Source organism: Octopus bimaculoides, chromosome 29 (genome assembly GCF_046866305.1).
Source record: "Octopus bimaculoides isolate indiv1 chromosome 29, ASM4686630v1, whole genome shotgun sequence".
In the NCBI taxonomy this organism is placed as follows: domain Eukaryota; kingdom Metazoa; phylum Mollusca; class Cephalopoda; order Octopoda; family Octopodidae; genus Octopus; species Octopus bimaculoides.
This window is the reverse complement of record NC_142956.1, coordinates 13,127,703-13,147,824: the sequence shown is the minus strand read 5'-3', so window position 1 is coordinate 13,147,824 and position 20,122 is coordinate 13,127,703. Positions and strand designations below refer to the sequence as shown.

The 20,122-nt window shown below is 39.4% G+C and overlaps 1 protein-coding gene across 5 annotated transcripts in view; it reads left to right on the top strand.

The window, feature by feature from the left end:
* The window catches only part of LOC106875495 (sperm-tail PG-rich repeat-containing protein 2-like), a 697,644-nt gene that overhangs the window by 81,683 nt on the left and 595,839 nt on the right, over nt 1-20,122 (top strand). For all 5 annotated transcript variants that reach the window (XR_016239049.1, XR_016239048.1, XM_089345563.1 and 2 more), the window contains one exon: nt 9,958-10,073. Coding sequence is in view for 3 of the 5 variants with exons in the window: in XM_089345563.1 (XP_089201689.1) it covers nt 9,958-10,073 (116 nt within the window). In the remaining 2 variants the exon portion in view is untranslated. The remainder of the gene's footprint in view (nt 1-9,957; nt 10,074-20,122) is intronic.

Here is a 20,122-nt window from a genome sequence, read left to right as displayed (position 1 = left end):
AGTGACAATGGTGGTAGCAGCAGGAGTGGTGGTGGTGATTATGTTGCTGTGGCGGTGGGGCATCGACGGTGATGTCAAAGGTTTTACATATAGTGGTGGTGGTGGTAGTTGTAGTAGTGGTAGTTGTGATGGTGGGTGAAAGGTGTGGTCATGGTAGTGGTGATTGTGATGGTGGTGGTAGTGTTGGTTGTAGCACAAATGGTTGAAGTTGTATTGGTTGAAGGTGGATTTGGTTGTAGTTACTGTGGTAGTAAGAATGGTACTTATACTGTCCATGTTGGTTGTGGTGGTGGATTGTGGTGGGATGGTTGAGATGGTAGTTATAGTTGTAGCAGTGGTGGTATTGGATTGCAGTTGTGGTTGTAGTTGTGGCGGTGATGGTGGTTGTGGCTGTAATGTTGGCGTTGGTTGTGGTGGTGAAGTTGTGGTTGTGAAATTGGTTGTAGTAGTTATGATGGTGGTGGTAGCGGTGATGGTGATTATGGTGGTGGTGGTGGTGGTGGTGGTGGTGGTGGTGGTGGTGATGGTTTTGGTGGTGGTTGTAATGATAATGTTAATGATGGTGACAGTCACCATGGTGGTGGTGATAGTGCTGATTATAGGGATGATGGTGGTGGTCATGACAAGAGTGACAGTTGTACAGGTGACAGTAGTTGTGGTGCTAACAGTGGTGGCAGTGAAGGCTGTAGGAACAGTAGAAGTAGTGTTGGTCATAGTGGTGTGTGGCTGTTGAGTAAATTGGTCCCTAATTGTATTTAAGGAACAGATGGCTGTGGTTAAATTCCTAAAACACTCAACCTGCCCTCAGCCACCAAAACCTCCCTCTGTCCACCCCTTGTAGACAGCACAACTGCCAATGTTTTTTCTTTATCCCACCTCACTTCCCATCTATTATACACCAAACTTACCCTTCCCCCTTCATGCATCTCCTCCCACTATCCCCCATCAGCTTCCTCTCGATCCACTTCTCCCTCATGCAATAATTTTATAGACGAGTCAAGATCAAGAGGTTGCCAACACTTTAGTGTGTCTAGCATACCATATGTGACACTGTGAGACTACTTTGTTATAGTTATGCAGCTAGCTGCCATGCTATCACACTGTTGTGGTGGCACTGTGAGACAATACCGCTGTACACTTTCACTGCTTATGTCTGTACATCATCAAACAAGTATGCCACCGTATGTCACTGCATGGGTGCACCCTTCTACACTGTCACTCTGCCACAACAATGCATGACCACTACCACTACTACAATCGCACCAGTAACAACAGCACCACCATCACAGCAATACCCCCATCACCGCAATTACCCCTACACCATCATCTTCATCAGATCTGCTACCACCACTACTATTGCAACCACACCAACACCACCACCACTATTATTACTCTAATACCACCACCATGTTCACCATCACCAACACCACCACTGACCCTAACACAGCCAACATCACCATCATCATCTTCACCACCACTACAATTGTTTCAACACATTTCTACATTTTAGTACATTGGTGAGATGTGTAATCATTTATCATATATCCAGAGTATAAAATGCACTTCCTCAGGTGAACAAGTGCATGGTGTACTGCGCATAAGGTGTCGAAGTGATGGCAAAGCAATATGAGATAAAGTGTCTTGCTCAAGACCACAACACACCACCTGGTCTACGAATTGAAACCATAATCTTGCATTCGTGATTGCAACTCCCTAACTACTCTGCCTTGTGCGCTCTCTACATGTATGTATGTATATATATATATATATATATATATATATATATATATGTGTGTGTGTGTGTGTGTGTGTGTGTGTGTGTGTGTGTGTGTGTGTATAGGGTAAAGAGCCCCTTCTGTCATGAATGACCATGGGACTGCACCTAGAAAGTTCCTCTCTGAGGCACAATTCTGTGCAGTGTCGTTTATGGAAGAGCAGCAGTCACCCAGGTATGCCGGCCTCCCCTCTCCATGCCACCGATGTTATCCAAGAGAAAGGCAAGGGTCGATATGGCTTGGCACCAGTGACATCACAACTCATTTCTTCAGCTGAGTGAACTGGAACAACATGAAATAAAGTGTCTTGCTCAAGAACACAACACACAATCCGGTCCAGGAATCGAACTCACTACCTCATGATTGTGATCCTGACAACCTAACGACTGAGCCATATGCCTTCACACATGCACACACACACACACACACACACACACACACACGCACAATGTGCCAGGAGTCACTGCTTTTGACCATCCTGGCAGGACATGTGGCTGGGAAGAAATCAAGATGCTGTCAGAGATGCTTGTAGATTGATGACATCAAAGAACTGACCAGAAGCAACGTGGCCGATTGCATTAGCCATCACCTGGCTGATGGCTAATGAGGATGATCACCATGATGAGGGTAGGAGCGAGGATGGTTTGGCTGTGATAACTTGTATGTAATTATGGAGGTAGACTGGCAATTAGGCAGGCGTGTTGTTTAGTGAGTGTAAAAACCAATAATTTTCCAAACAAACATGAGAAATCAATAATTTTAGATCAGTGTGTGTGTGTGTGTGTGTTGTTGGATGGGGAGACTGGGGTTGTTTGTGTTTGCAACGTTTAGCATTTAAATTAGATTAAGATGTATAATTTTTGAGTTTTAGTCCTTGTTTGCTGTTTATAGATAGATTTGGAATATTTCCAAGGGGAGTTCTTATCTCAAAATTGTGAGGATAGTCTCAACTAAATACATTTGTAAGATTTTCTTATATATATATATATATATATATGTGTGTGTGTGGTGTGTGTGTGTATATATATAATATAAGGTAATAATAATAATAATATATATATATATATATATATATATATATATATATATATATATATATATATATATATATAGTGATAGATATGGCTGTGTGGTAAGAAGTCTGCCTCCTCACTACATGGTTCCAAGTTCAGGCCCACTGCATAGCACCTTGACTAAATGTTTTCTACTATAGCCTAAGGCCAATCAAAAACTTGTCAGTGGATTTGGTAGATAGAAACTAAAAGAAGCCCGGTATATATATATGTATATATATATATATATATATATATATATCATCATTATTATCATTTAACATCCATTTTCAATGCTGGTATAGGTTGGCCAGTTTGACTGGAGCTGTTATGGCCAAGGGCCACACCAGGATTCATTGTCTGATTTGGCATGCTTTCTATAGCTGGATGCCCTTCCTAATGCCAACCACCCCACAAAGTGCAGGGGCCTTTTTTCTATGTGGCACCAGCTCCAGTGCACTTTGTTACGATGTTTTTCCTATCCAAGACATCAGATGTAAATAGACAATGAGATTGAACATGAGAAAATGGGTAATGGGCATATATGCCCTATTTCAGGAGCCAAAAAATAAACAACAACAAAAAAACACTCCCGAAGGAGCAAAAACTGAAGTATGGGATATATGCCCATCACCTATTTTTTCATCTTAGATCTCATTGTTTGTTTACGTCTGACGTCTCAGATATGAAATGTTGTTTGGAAATCAGTGCTGGCTATAATTTCCTTGGAAAATCTGTAGAGACGACCATAACACTTTGTGATGTGGTTGTCACTAGGAAGGGCATCCTGCTGCAGAAACCAAACCAAAACAGACATTTGAACCTGGTGCAGCTCCTGGTCTTACCAGCTCCTGTCAAACGGTCCAACCCATGCCAGCATGGAAACTGGACATTAACTGATGATACATACATACTCTTTCTACTCTTTTACTTGTTTCAGTCTTTTGACTGTGGCCATGCTAGAGCACCACCTTTAGTCGAGCAAATCGACCCCAGGACTTACTCTTTGTAAGCCTAGTACTTATTCTTTCGGTCTCTTTTGCCGAACCGCTAAGTTACAGGGACATAAACACACCAGCATCGGTTGTCAAGCAATGCTAGGGGTCAAACACAGACACACAAACACACACACATATACATACATATATATATACATATATACGAAGGGCTTCTTTCAGTTTCCGTCTACCAAATCCACTCACAAGGCTTTGGTCGGCCCGAGGCTATAGTAGAAGACACTTGCTCAAGGAGCCACACAGTGGGACTGAACTTGGAACCATGTGGTTGGTAAGCCAGCTACTTACCACACAGCTACTCCTGCGCCTATACTCTTACTCTTTTCTCTTTTACTTGTTTCAGTCTTTTGACTGTGGCCATGCTGGAGCACCGCCTTTAGTCAAGCAAATCGACCCCAGGACTTACTCTTTGGAAGCCTAGTACTTATTCTTTCGGTCTCTTTTGCCGAACCGCTAAGTTACAGGGACATAAACACACCAGCATCGGTTGTCAAGCAATGCTAGGGGTCAAACACAGACATACAAACACATACACACATACATATATATATACATATATACGACAGGCTTCTTTCAGTTTCCGTCTACCAAATCCACTCACAAGGCTTTGGTCGGCCCGAGGCTATAGTAGAAGACACTTGCTCAAGGTGCCACGCTGTGGGACTGAACCTGGAACCATGTGGTTGGTAAGCAAGCTACTTACCACACAGCTACTCCTGTGCCTATCTATATAATCATTTATTCTTTTCTTCTGTTTTCTCCCATGTCTATTGTTCTTCACTAAAAATACATCACTCTCTCCCACTTCTGTTGCTTGCTCCTCCCAACCACACTGTTCATGGTATTATTATTCTTTCCAGCGCTCTACCAACTGAGCCACCTACCCAGCCTCTCATTTCCGTCCCAAACTACCCCCATCTCGACTTCAAACACTGAATCCTGATATAATTAAGTGTATATTGTGTGAAGTATATATATTTACTAATTCAAATTAGAGACTCAGTTTATTGATTGATTTTTAAGTTCATTGATTTTTTTTGCAAAAGCTAGAGGCCAAGAGAAGGGGTTGGAACCATCTACCTCTGTCAATCTGTGTATCTGTCTGTCTATCTTGCTATCTGTATCTAAGTATATATCTCTCTGTCTCTCTGTGTGCATATCTATCTCTCTATTTCTTTATGTATATATGTATCTATCTATCTGTCTGTCTATCCATCCATCCATCCATCCATCCATCCCTTTCTCTCTCTTTCTCTCTCTCTCTAGCCATCTATATGTATATATCTATCTGTCTCTCTGCTTGTATATATATCTATCTATTTCCCTATGTATGTATGTATGTATGTATGTATCTATCTATCTATCCATCTCTCTGTCTGTCTATCTATCTATCTATCTATCTATCTATCTATCTCTCTGTCTGTCTGTCTCTATCTATCTATCTGTCTCTGTCTATATCTATCTGTCTGTCTGTCTGCATTTGCTAGCGAAGACCTGTTGAAGCAAGTGAGTTTGAAATCAAATTAGAACCAACTTCGATGACTGGCACCCATGCCAACCTCTCCTTCATTGGACACTAAATTCTGCTTGCGAAGACCTGTTGGGGCAAGTGAAATCGAAATCGTAATTGAACCATATTCGATGACTGGCACCTGCGCCAGTGGAGCACTAACAACATTGTCTGAGTGTGATCATTGCCAGAGCAGCTGTCTGGCTTCTCTGCTAGTGACCCGTATATAGCACCATTTGAATGTGATCGTTACCAGTGTCGCCTTACAAGCACTTGTGCCGGTGGCACATTAGAAAATCATTCGAGCGAGGTCATTGCCAGTGCTGCTGGACTGACTCCTGTGCAGGTGGCACGTAAAAAAACACCATTTTGAGCATGGCCGTTGCCAGTACCGTGTGACTGGACCTCGTGCTGGTGGTACGTAAAAAGCACCCACTACACTCTCGGAGTGGTTGGCGTTAGGAAGGGCATCCAGCTGTAGAAACTCTGCCAAATCAGATTGGAGCCTGGTGCAGTCCTCAGTCAAATCGTCCAACCCATGCTAGCATGGAAAGCGAACGTTTAATGACGATGATGATGATGATGATTACTGAGTACATACACACAAACTCACACATATATAATGGTTTTATTGTATACATTAAAGTTATTGTATGTTGGTTACACACAGCGTAGTTGAGAATGATCCAGGGAGTGCAGTAGTTTATTTAGGTTGGTCTAGAGGCCAGTTCCTCTGGCATCAACAGAGACTAAACTATAGTTTTCCATTTGGCTGTGCCTGATGACTGTTAATTAAGCTTTTCACGCTTGAAAGGTTGCTTAACATGTTACCATTTGGATCATGACTTGGTCGTTATGTGTCTAAATTTATTATACAGAATAAATCATATGCTCACCATGTTATTTTTTCCTTGGCTTAAGAAAACTTACTGGACAACTCTGAATATATGTATATATTTGTATATATACATATATATATATGTGTGTGTGTGTGTGTGTGTGTATTTATATATGTATGCAAGTACTTATTTTGTAATACACATGTATATATTGAGAAATAAACATTGCCATAATATATGCACATATAAGTTTATATATATATATATATATATATATATATACATATACATATACATATACATATATATATATATATATATATATATATATATATATACATACACACACACACGCACCATGCTTACATACACTTAGGTATATATATACAGAGTAAGTAACATTCATGTATTTTACACACACACACACACATGTATGTACATGTATATTCACATATTTAAATTCATGTAAGAATTAATGCATATATGCATTTATGGATTCAAATGTGACTCTCTCTCTCTCTGCACACACACACACACACACATGTATATAAATGTGTAAATAGATTTATATGTTGCATAATTTCTATATAATCAGTGTACTGCAGTACTTATTAATATGCATAAACGCAGGTAGACATATACATACATAAATGTACATTTGAATATGTAATATACATACTTACATATATATGCATGTGTGTGTGTGTGTGTGTGTGTATAAAATGTATAATATTTGTGTGCTTGTCAATACACAACACATGCACACACACACACACTCATGTATGTATGTATGTATATATGTGTGTATGTATGTATGTATAACCAGTTATGTACACACATTTACGTAGAAAATGTCTTAATATATTCAACGAATCTATTGAAATCAGCTTCTGAGATTAATAGGAAAATAATGTACGAGGGAGATATGTAAATGGGTGTATGGGAATGTGTGTGGATGGATATCTACATTATATATACATATGCATATATATTTATGTATGTGTGTATATATTTTTGTATATCACTATGTGGTAAGAAGCTTGCTTCTCAGCCACATGGTTCTGGGTTCAGTCCTGCATGGCACCTTGGGTAAGTGTCTTCTACTATAGCATTGGGTTGACCAAAGCCTTGTAAGTGGATTTGGTAGATGGAAACTGAAAGAAGCCCGTCATATATATATATATAAGAAAGCATTTGTATTCATGTTCTGAATTCAAATTTTATTAAGGGTGACTTTACCTTTCCATCCTTTCGAGGTCGATAAATTAAGTACCAGTCAAGTACTGGAGTTGATGTGATTGATTGTCCCCCTCCCCACAAAAATCCAGGCTTTGTGCCTATAATAGAAAGGATTATTATTATTTATTGTTTAACGTCTCCCTTCTGTGCTGGCATGGGTTGGACGTTATTATTATTCTTATTAAGGCGGCATGCTGACAGGATTACAAGCAAGTTCACTGCCAACAGTTCAGCGCCGGGAAATTTTACCGCATTTGATTCAACTTGAAGAAAGTTCATCGTGAGACAAATTTACTGTGGAGAAAGTTTACCAAGAAAGTATATATCCATAGTATCTTACCATTTATCATCGTTGTTTAACGTCTGCTTTCCATGCTGGCATGGGTTGGACGATTAGACTGAGGACTGGCGAACCAGATGGCTACACCAGGCTCTAATCTGATCTGGCAGAGTTTCTACAGCTGGATGTCCTTCCTAACGCCAACCAGTCCGAGAGTGTAGTGGGTGCTTTTACATGCCAACGGCACAAATGCCAGTCAGCTGGTACTGGCATTGACCACACTCAAATGGTACTTTTTTATGTGCCACCTACACAGGAGCCAGTCCGGCGGCACTGGCGATGACCACGCTTAAAAGGTGCTTTTTACATGCCACCTGCACAGAAAACAGTCAGGTGGCACTGGCGATGACCACGCTTAAAAGGTGCTTTTTACATGCCACCTGCACAGAAAACAGTCAGGTGGCACTGGCGATGACCATGCTCGAATGGTGTTTTTTACGTACCACCGACACAGGAACTAGTTAGGCGACACTGGCAACGATCACACTCGAATGGTGCTTTCAATGTTCTACTGGCATGGGTGCCAATCAGGCGGTACTGTCATCTGCCACGAGAATGATTTCACTTGCCTCAACAAGTCTTTATGTATATACACTAACCATTGATAGTTAAAAACTATTTCATTGAAGAAAAGGATCTATTTCAAAACGGGGGCACCAGTATTTTCTTAACGAAACACTAACGAAACACTTTGAAACTTGGGACACTGGTAGAATGTGTCATATAAAACATCTTTTACTCTTAGTCTTCTTAACAAAAAAACGTACATCGCAAGTTATTCCATGTTAAAGTTTTCGTATTTCTGTAATTTCAACCAATCACTGACGTCTATTCAGCTGAATAGAGTTACTGCTGGGCAGTCATAAAAATGTTATTCCCTGTGACATATTTCATCCGGTTTAATCGTAATTTATATGCATATATTGTTTATATAATAAATTACGCTGCGCGTATCTATGTGTGTAACAATTTTAGAGTTCGGATTCTAGAGTTAGGGTTAGTTTTAGGGTTAGGGTTAACAGTCTAGTTAGGGTTAGGGTTAGGGGATTAATACGATATACACCGTTACAGCGCTAACTGTTTTCAACTGAATAGACGTCAGTGATTAGTAGAAATTATCGAAATAAGACAATTTTTTACATGAAATAAATTCGAATACAAAAATTTTTTTATGTTCTATAACACAAAATAGATAAGTATATGAAGTTTGAAAGTCTTTCCATACCAAAAACACTACATAAAACATAAATGAAAACTGGCGCCCCCGTTTTGAAATAGATCCGAAGAGAAAAAAAAAAAACGGTGAATTGGTGGCAGTGAACTTCCCCTGCAGTGAATTTATGATGGTGAACTTACTGGTCGTGAGCTGGCAGAATCGTTAGCATGGTGGTTGAAATGCTTAGTGGAATTTCATCTGTTTTGACATTCTGAGTTCAAATTCCATCGAGGTTGACTTTGCTTTCCATCTTTTCAGGGTCACTAAAACAAGTACCAGTTGAGTACTGGTGTCAATGCAATCAGCTCACTCTCCACTCCCACGAAATTGCTGGCCTTGTGCCAAAATTTGAAATCAATATTATGATTATTATTGTACCAGCTGGCCTCGTGCCATCAAAAATAACAGCTAATTCTAGTGTTTCATATATAAATAAGGACAAAAGATATTAATACACTTCTCAATACTATCTATTTGGAGATGTGACATTGACCCAGACAAACATTCAAATACTTCTCTTGTACACACACACACACACACACACACACACACACATATACTCACACAGAGTTGAAATGCTGTTTGATTTTTCTTTTCAGTTTTGAATGTTCACCATCCCACTTCCATTGCACACATACACACACACACAAACATTAACATGACTCCCTTTTACATCCACACATATATACTCACACACAGTTGAAATGCTGTTTGATTTTCTTTTTTACCCACCGTAGAATCGCCATCATCCCTTCCTTCCTTATTCATCTATCATCCCTTCCTTCTTCATTCATATGTTGTGACAGAGAAATACACAAGAGTGTTATTATAGTAAATGCTTTGTGTGTGTCTGTGTGTGTGTGTCTGTGTGTGTGTGTACAGATGTATGTGCATGAAACAGCTATATCTGACATTGGAATCCGTCTCTTGCAGATGTATATTCTAATCCTGATTCCTGGTTTCTTTTCAGAAAATTATGCACCATTTATGTCCCTGGCTGCTCGCAAGAGTCTCTTAAACAACGAACTGCTCTTCTCTGCCCCAGGGCCTGGATATTATGATGTTGGCTTCAAGGAGGCATGTAAGGTAGGTCCTTTGCTTAATCCTAAGGGACCAGTGTTTTCGCACATCGGATGTGGTCTGGTTGTGGGTTTCAAGTTATGTACCAGGGAACAATGTACTCTGTTGCTCTATGATGTACTTTCTGGTACTCCATGAAACTTGTCTGAAAATACCGTCTTCTATCATTTAGTTGTTTCAGACATTAGACTGTGGCCATGCTGGGGCATGGCGTTGAAGAAATTGACCCCAGGACTTTTTTCTTTGTTTGAAGAATGGTGATTATGCTGTCAGTCTCTTTTGCGTAACTGCTAAGTTCTGGGGATGTAAACACACCAACACCAGTTGTCAAATGATGGGAGGAGACAAGCACACACACACACACACACACACACACAAACACATACATGATAAGGCTAGCTTCTTTCAGTTTCTGTCTACCAAATCCACTCAGAAGGCTTTGGTCGGCCCGAGGCTATTGTGGAAGGCACTTGCCCAAGGTGCCACGCAGTGGGACTGAACCCAGCACCATGTGGTTTGGAAGCAAGCTTCTTACCACACAGCCATGCCTGTATCTATGTGTGTGTGTGTGTGTGTGTGTGTGTGTGTGTGGTATTTAACAGACAAGAAAGCAAATTTTGAACACCAGGAAGATTGGATATTTTAACCTTGTAAGACAGAAAAAGATTTGCCAGGAGACCGCCACATAACTTGAACCTGCACCCCTGCCATTAAGCTAAACAGCCCACTGACAACAATTACCATCAATTTATTGCATATATATATATATATATATATATATGTATGTATATATATATATATATATATATATATATAAATAATAAGGGTGAAAAAAATTGAGTATTAATTTAATTAATATCAATTTAAAACCAGTGGCCTAGCATATTGAAAAATCTGAAAATTCAGAAAAATTATATTACATACATATAAGAGGGATGACCACTAAGTGGACATCCGTTATGCCAGAAGAAGACCCCATATGAACTGACCATAGGTGGTCTTCTTCTAGCATAATGGATGTGGCTTCTTTCAGTTTCCGTCTACCAAATCCACTCATAAGGCTTTAGTTAGCCCAAAGCTATAATAGAAGACACTTGCTGAAGGTGCCACGCAATGGGACTGAACCCGGAACCATGTGATTGGGAGCTAGCTACTCATCATACACCCACTCCTGCACCTATTGATTACTTTTCTTTGTATTCTTTGTAAAATTATGCACTCACCAATCCATTTATTTAAGTGTGGCAGACTTATTACAATCTAGGACATAATAGTTCGTTCTGGTTCTCTGCACTTGTGAGTTCAAATCCTACTGAGGTCAACTTTGCCTTTCATGCCTTCGGGGTCGATACAGAAAGTACAAGCAGGGTTTCCATGCACATTTTGCATAATGTCTATCTATATGTGTGTGTGATTGTGTGTATATACACACACATACATACACATGCACATCCATATATACTCGCTCTCTACGTGCACAAATATGCAAACAAATGCACAGACACACACCTAAATATAAGCTGTTCTGTGTATGCACAAGTGTGCCTATTGTTGCCAGTGTATATAGCATTACATACATATATGCATATATATATATATATATATATATATATATATATATATATATATATATATATATATATATATATATACATACACACACACACATAGACAAACATACAAGAAATACATAGACACACAGAAACACATGTATTTGTGTGAATATCTACTATATATATATATATATATATATATATATATATATATGTGTGTGTGTGTGTGTGTGTGTATATGCATCTGTATGTATAAAATGTGTGTGTCTGAAACTGTATACGACAGGGGAGGTCAAGCCCTCAATCAAATATTAACAATTGATGAGATCGAATAGCATTTTAATTTTACATTAAAATGTTAATTAGCCATAAATATTCTTCTCGAATTAGCTTCGTTAACGAATTTTGGTAATTTCATGTAAATAACACCTATATTCAATCACTGTTTGTGGTTGTTCATTAGCCCTAGGCTAGATGGGATCCAGCTGTGACCATCCAGTCTTTTATTCAGGCATGGTGTATCTCGGACTACATCACCTCATATATAGTATAGTGGTTCGTATAATTGGTTTCAGTTGTTGCTATATGGCCCCAGGTCAGTCCTGACCCTATAGGCATCCTGTGATCAGAGATGTCTTACCTCTTATTCAGACATAGTGTATCTAGGACTACATTATCTAATGTACTATATAATAGTTAGTCATAGTGGTTATAGTTGTTATTGTTGTTTAACCCCAGGTCCATTCTGATCCAGTAGTCTTATGATCAGAGATGTTCCAGATGTGACCATCCAATCTTTTATTCAGACATAGTGTATCTAGGACTACAATTTCTAATGTATAGTATAGTAGTTTGTATAAGTGGCTACAGTTGTTTTTTTTTTTCAGCCCCAGATCTGTCTTCATCAGACATTCCAAACATGACCATTACACCTTTTACTCACGATGTATCTAGGACTAAATTTACCTAATGTACACTATAGTAGTTAATATTAGTGACTATAGTTGTTGTTTAGCCCTAGGTCAGTCCTGATCCAGTAGACCTGTGATCAGAGATGTTCCAGATGTGACCATCCCATCTTTTTTTCAGACATAATGTATCTAGGACTACATTAACTAATGTATAACATAGTAGTTAGTATTAAAGTCTATAGTTGTTGTTATCTTTTTTTAACTCCAGGTCATTCCTGACCCTGCAGTCCTCCTATGATCAAAGAGGTCCCATTTGTGACCAACTAATCTTTCATTCACACACAGAGTATCAACAACAACATTATTGAATGTATAGTATAATATTAATGGCTATACTTGTTGTCGTTTAACCCCAGGTCAGTCCTGATCCAGTAGACCAATGATCAAAGATATTCCAGCCATGACCATCCCTGCTTTCATTTACTCAGTACCCCTCGGAGTACATCATTTTATGTGATTTTTATTTTCAGACAGTACAGCTGGATTTCGTATCAGTCCTGGTATAATTAATATATATATATATATATATATATATATATATATGTGAATAAAAATAAATATACAAAATAAAATAAAAAATATAAACAAAAAAGGGTTTTGTATGATCGTGTATAGAAGAATATATTATTTAAAAGATTTCCAACTCTGTCTGTTTTTTTATGTTTTATTTATGTTCTTATAAAATTAATGTGGGATATAGAATATGGAATATATAATATAATATAAATGGTAAAATGAAATGAAGTGTTGAATGTCTTATTGAATATATGAAATATTGAGTATTAAATATAGAGAATCAAATATATAAAGGCGAGTACGTACTTTCATGCCTATTGGCATTCATCAGGCCTACATACACACACACACACACACACACACACACACACACACATAACAAAGTAAAGTTGGGAGTTACTGCACGAGTAAAAATATAAGGGAAAGAATCTGAAAATGTAAAAGTCTTTTAAAAGTAGTGGATGTATTCCACTGGATTTAGGTAAATAATCCTTCATACAGATTGTCAGTAGCGACACCTGCTGGGTTCGGCTGCTCTACATTGATAAGAGGCAATAGCTCGAAACTAGTCTGTGGATGTTGAACCAGCAAGGGGAAGCAGCTGACCTCCCCTGTTCGAAGGTTATAATGGACACAGGTTCATGTGTCACATAGCTAGCTAGAGGCGATGGACTTCTTGGAGCTAATCAATGGCAGCATTCATCCTATTTTCCTGGACTGCCATGTTGGCTTGGCTATAACTATTAATATCCAGTACCGCTGCTGTAATCTCCTTTAGATAGACTTAGAAGTATTAATATTTCTATCTTTTAAAAGTGTTTATTAACTTATATGTAAAAAGAAACTCTGTGTGTGTGTGTGTGTGTGTGTGAAGGTACATTGCTTAGTGGTTATGGTGCTTGGTTCACAATCGTAAGGTTGTCAGTTCAATACCTGGTGATGCGTTGTGTCCTTCAGCAAGGCAATTTATTCCACGTTGCTCATGTCCACTCAGCTTTCAAAAATGAGTTGTACCTGTAATTCAAAAGGGCCAGCCTTGTCACACTGTGTGTCATGCTGAATCCCCCTGAGAACTACATTGAGGGTACATGTGTCTGTGGAGTATTCAACCATTTGTATGTTAATTTCACGAGCAGGCTGTGAAATAAGATAGATAGATAGATATAGTTATAGAGACAGACAGATGGATAAATATGTAGATACAGATGGATAAATATAGATAGAGAGAGAGAGAAAGATAGATAGATAGATAAAGATAAGATAGGTAAGTAGGTAGATAGATAGATGAAAAGATAGAGAGATATGATAGACAGAAAGACTTGTAAGTAGGTAGATAGATTGATAGATAGACAAATATGATAGACAGACAGACAGACAGATAGATAGATAGATAGGTACACAGATAGATTTGGAAAACAGAAACAGACAGAGAGGTAAAAAGATATGAGTAAAGACATGTAAACATGCACTCACACACACACACACACATACATGCATGCACATCTGTGTATATATGCAGATAAAACACACCTAAGTTCTCATAGCTGATGCAGCAGGAAGTGATGTATATAATCAGATGAAATAACATACAGAATGTATATATAAACATGTTGCACGAGGTCAGTGATTCTGGGCTGGAGCTACTCAAAGTGTTCTGTTTGTTTATACATACATTTCCTGACATTAAACATGCATATATTCTTTTACTTGTTTCAGTCATTTGACTGTGGTCATGCTGGAGCACTACCGTAAAAGGTTTTTAGTTGAAGAAATCGACCCCAGGACTTATTTTTTTGTAAGCCTAGCACTTATTCTATCAGTCTCTTTGGCTGAACTACTAAGTTACAGGAACGTAAATACACCAGCACCAGTTCCCAAGCGATGGAGTGGGGAACAAATGCAGACACAGACGCACATAAATATATACATATATATTTGATGGGTTTCTTTCAGTTTCCATCTACCAATTTCACTCACAAGGATTTGGTTGGTTCGAAGCTATAGTAGAAGACCCTTGCCCAAGGTGCTATGCAGTGGGACTGAACCCAGAACCATGTGGTTGGGAAGCAAGCAAACTTACCACACAGCCATTCCTTCACCTATATATATATAAACAAGTAAAAGAATATATAATATATACATATATGTGTGTGTGTGTGTGTGTGTGTGTGTGTGTGTGTGTGTGTGAGCATGTTTAATGTCAGGAAATATATGTATAAACAAACATATATACACACACACACACCCACACACTCTTACTCAAATTACATGCATACACACACACACACACACACACACATTCCTTAATATTTTCACTGGTTCCTATCATTGAATTGTTGAGTTGGGGTGTGGCCATACTGGGGTATCATATCTGTGTTTTGGCATCTGTATACATTTCTCTATATGTGTGTTTATGTATATAGATGTGTGTTTGAATATTTGTTTATGTGTACATCTGTGTGTTTATGAATATATAAATATATGTACATGCATATATATATATATATATATATATATATATATATATATAGGCACAGGAGTGGCTGTGTGGTAAGTAGCATGCTTACCAACGAAATGGTCCCAGGTTCAGTCCCACTGCGTGGCACCTTGTGCAAGTGTCTTCTATTATAGCTTCGGGCCAAATACAAGTGGATTTGGTAAACAGAAACTGAAAGAGGCCCATTGTATATGTATATATATGTATATGTGTGTGTTTAGGCCCCCATAACTTAGCGGTTCGGCAAAAGACCTTGAAAGAATAAGTACTAGGCTTACAAAGAATAAACTCTGGGGTTGATTTGCTCGACTAAAGGCGGTGCTCCAGCATGGCTGCAGTCAAATGACTGAAACAAGTAAAAGAGTAATCTATAATAAAAATTGGACATGGGCGTTCGTTGTATTGTTTCTTGTCTTGAGGTTCACAATCAAACGGTTGGGTGGATTCGTGTGAAATATGGCACACATGTGGAGACGGGTGCATAGATTGGAATGCCGTTTGTATTTTTTTCCTAGCCCTCATACTTACCGAGAAAACCGATTAAAACTTTTTCTAATGGAATTCCCCTCTTTGCTCCACCATTAAAACAACCAGTAGCTCACACAGCCGGCATATACCATTTTGTTAGCAACAAGGGGAGTACAGGATGACAGTCAGCCAAAACTTTCGCTATGCTGTCTCTCTTCTTCCACCTCATTGTGGGGTTAATAACCTTAATCTTTAATTACAGTTTCTCATTCAAACTACATAATAGGCAGAATTGTCGGATTAAGACAGTAGAGTGTTTTAAGGGAGGTTTGGCTGCTATTTCTACCAGGTCTAGCCACCATGTAGAGATCTGAACTTAATTTTTATTCACATATTTGCATTTCAAAAATCTAACATAATCTTTTCCAGAAATCAACTATCTTAAAAAATTTCTACCATGACTTCACATATTCTATGTATGAGTGTGTACCTTAAAAGACATCAACCATCATGACACAAACCTTCACTCACTCACTCACTCACTCTATCTCTCTTTCTCACCTTCTTTCTCTCTCACATATACATGTGCAAGCACACACACACACACACACACACACACACACACACACACACACACACACGTCAGTTTCATATGTTTTCTTTCAATTTCTGCTCTCTGCAAATAAAATTATTATGGATACAACTGCTTACCAAAATAGGGATTAATGTATAATTTCTTTCTATGTTCATAATTAAATCAATGCATATATATATATATATATGTAATAATTATAAAGAATTTGGAGACTTGTTCATCCTCAAAATTCATTTTTCCTCTCATTTAACAATTTTATTCTGACCATCATAATAGTCTTAATGATACATCATCATCATCATCATCATCGTTTAACGTCTGCCTTCCATGCTAGCATGGGTTGGACGATTTGACTGAGGACTGGTGAAACCGGATGGCAACACCAGGCTGCAGTCTGATTTGGCAGAGTTTCTACAGCTGGATGCCCTTCCTAACGCCAACCACTCAGAGGGTGTAGTGGGTGCTTTTACGTGTCACCCGCACGAAAACGGCCACGCTCGAAATGGTGTCTTTTATGTGCCACTCGCACAAGAGCCAGTCCAAGGGCACCGGCAACGATCTCGCTCGAAAAACCTCATGTGTCACTTGCACAAGAGCCAGTCCATGGGCACCGGCAACGATCTCGCACGAAAGATATCATGTGTCGCCCGCACATGAGCCAGTCCAGGGGCACTGGCAATGATCCCGCTCGAAAGATTTCATGTGTCACCCGCACATGGGCCAGTCCGGGGGCACTGGCAATGATCCCGCTCGAAAGATTTCATGTGTCCCCCGCACATGGGCCAGTCCGGGGGCACTGGCAAACGATCCCGCTCGAAAAAAAAAAAAAAAGCCTCATGTGTCACCCGCACACGAGCCAGCCCGGGGGCACCGGCAACGGCCTCGCTCGAAAAACCTCATGTGTCACCCGCAAGCCGGCCCAGGGGCACCGGCAACGATCTCGCTCGAAAGATTTCATGTGTCACCCGCACATGAGCCAGTCCAGGGGCACTGGCATCGATCCCGCTTGAAAAGATTTCATGTGTCGCCCGCACATGAGCCAGTCTATGGGCACTGGCAACGATCCCGCTCGAAACATTTCATGTGTTATACAAAATTGTAAAATAAGGAGAAAGAAATTTTGAGGATGAACCAGTTTCCATGTTCTGTATCCTTATGATTATTACGAATAGATACTCCAAACAATATAATCATGTATGCAAAGCCAACATGGAATTACCCTTTGGAAGAATTCACAGACTCACTGACAGCTAATGGTAGTCACAGATGTTAAATACTGATCAATCTCATTAGCTGTAACCCGGAACTTCCTTGAGAGCCCCCACGGTATCCACCCAGATTGTATGTCCCCGCAGTGTTTGTTTTGTGGCAGTTATAATAAAAACAATTTTATATTAATCTGAAGGGTTACTCTGTACTTTTGTTGAGTACAAATTTATTATTCTTATACAAGAACTTTTGTTGACAGTAACTTTAAAGTCTCTGCCAACTAAGCTATCATCCATTGATGGCTTAGATAACCAAAACTTCCAAGTCACTGTCAACAACATTTTTGTTTAAATATATATATATATGGTGCAGGAATGGCTGTGTGGTAAGTAGCTTGCTTACCAACCACATGGTTCTGGGTTCAGTCCCACTGCGTGGCACCTTGGGCAAGTGTCTTCTACTATAGCCTCGGGCCGATCAAAGCCTTGTGAGTGGATTTGGTAGATGGAAATTGAAAGAAGCCCGTCGTATATATGTATATATATATGTATGTGTGCATTTGTGTGTCTGTGTTTGTCCCCCCAACATCGCTTGACAACCGATGCTGGTGTGTTTACGTCCCCGTAACTTAGCGGTTCGGCAAAAAGAGACCGATAGAATAAGTACTAGGCTTACAAAAGAATAAGTCCTGGGGTCGATTTGCTCGACTAAAGGCGGTGCTCCAGCATGGCCGCAGTCAAATGACTGAAACAAGTAAAAGAGTAAAGAGTATATATATATATATATAACAAGCTTCTCTCTATTTCTGTCCCCCAAATCCATTCACAAGGCTTTAGTCAGCCCAAGACAGTAGTAGGAGGGACTTGCTCAAGGTACCACACAGTGGGACTGAACCTAAAACCATGTGGTTGGGTAGCAAGCTTCTTACCACATAGCCATGCCTCCATCTATGTTTGTGTGTGTATATGTTTATATATGGATGTATGAGTAGTTGCGTGATGCAATACAAGGATGAGTTATGATGTCCCAGGAGGGCAGAAGGGGTGGTTTGTTTACTTAAACCCTTGATACTAATTCTGACTAAACAATGACGATATAGGATTTCCGAGACACAGGGGTCTGGTTGTATTTCAAACAAAAGACTAACAGTCTGACTCACCGATTCTAAACTCACAGACTGGTTAGACCAGTGCTGGAATGGAGTGGAGGTCAGTTTGGTGTGGAGGGGACAGGACAATAATGGAATGTGTACCCAAGGACCTTTCATTGCTGTGCATCACAACACAAACATAGATATGAGCAAGGAAGGTTGTTCATGGTCGGTCAGCCTGCTAGAAATAGAAGTCAAATCTCCCACAGAGAACAATATCACCTCTTAGGAGACAGCAGAAATGATTGATAATGTAGGCTGAGATATGTTAAGTCTGTATAAAAGTTAGGATGGGATGGTCACATCTGGAACGTCTTTGATCATAGGAAGTCTGCTGGATCAGGACTGAAAACGGGGTTAAACAGCAACAATTATAACCACACATTTTAAATGATTTGATGTACATTAGATAAAGTAATTCTAGAATTGCTGTGACTGAATAAGACATGGGATGGTCACCACTAAGTTATGGGGATGTAAACACACCAACACTGGTTGTCAAGCGGCAGTGGGGGACAAATGCAGAGAGACACACACACGCATATATATATGATGGGCTTCTTTCAGTTTCTGTCTATCAAGTCCACTCACAGGCCTTTGGTCAGTTTGAGGCTATATATTAAAAGACATTTGACTAAGGTGCCATGCAGTGGGACTGAACCTGGAACCATGGGGTTGGGAAGCAAACTTCTTACCACATAGCCATGCTTGCCCCTGTACTTATGTACTCATTATTAAAATGCATTGTTGCATCACATTCCATCCCATTTAATTCTCCAGTACAAATCCTACTTTGTCATTGATATAATGACATTCCTTCCCTTTTAATATTCCACTACAAATCCCACCATGGCCATCACTACTTTGTCATTGATATAACAACGTCCCTTCCCTTTTAATTCTCCAGTATAAATCCCACCATGGCCATCACTACTTTGTCATTGATATAACAACGTCCCTTCCCTTTTAACTCTCCTGTACAAATCCCAACATAGCCATCACTACTTTGACACTGATATAATGACATCCCTTCCCATTTAATTCGCCAGTATAAATCCCACCATGGCCATCACTACTTTGTCATTGATATAACACC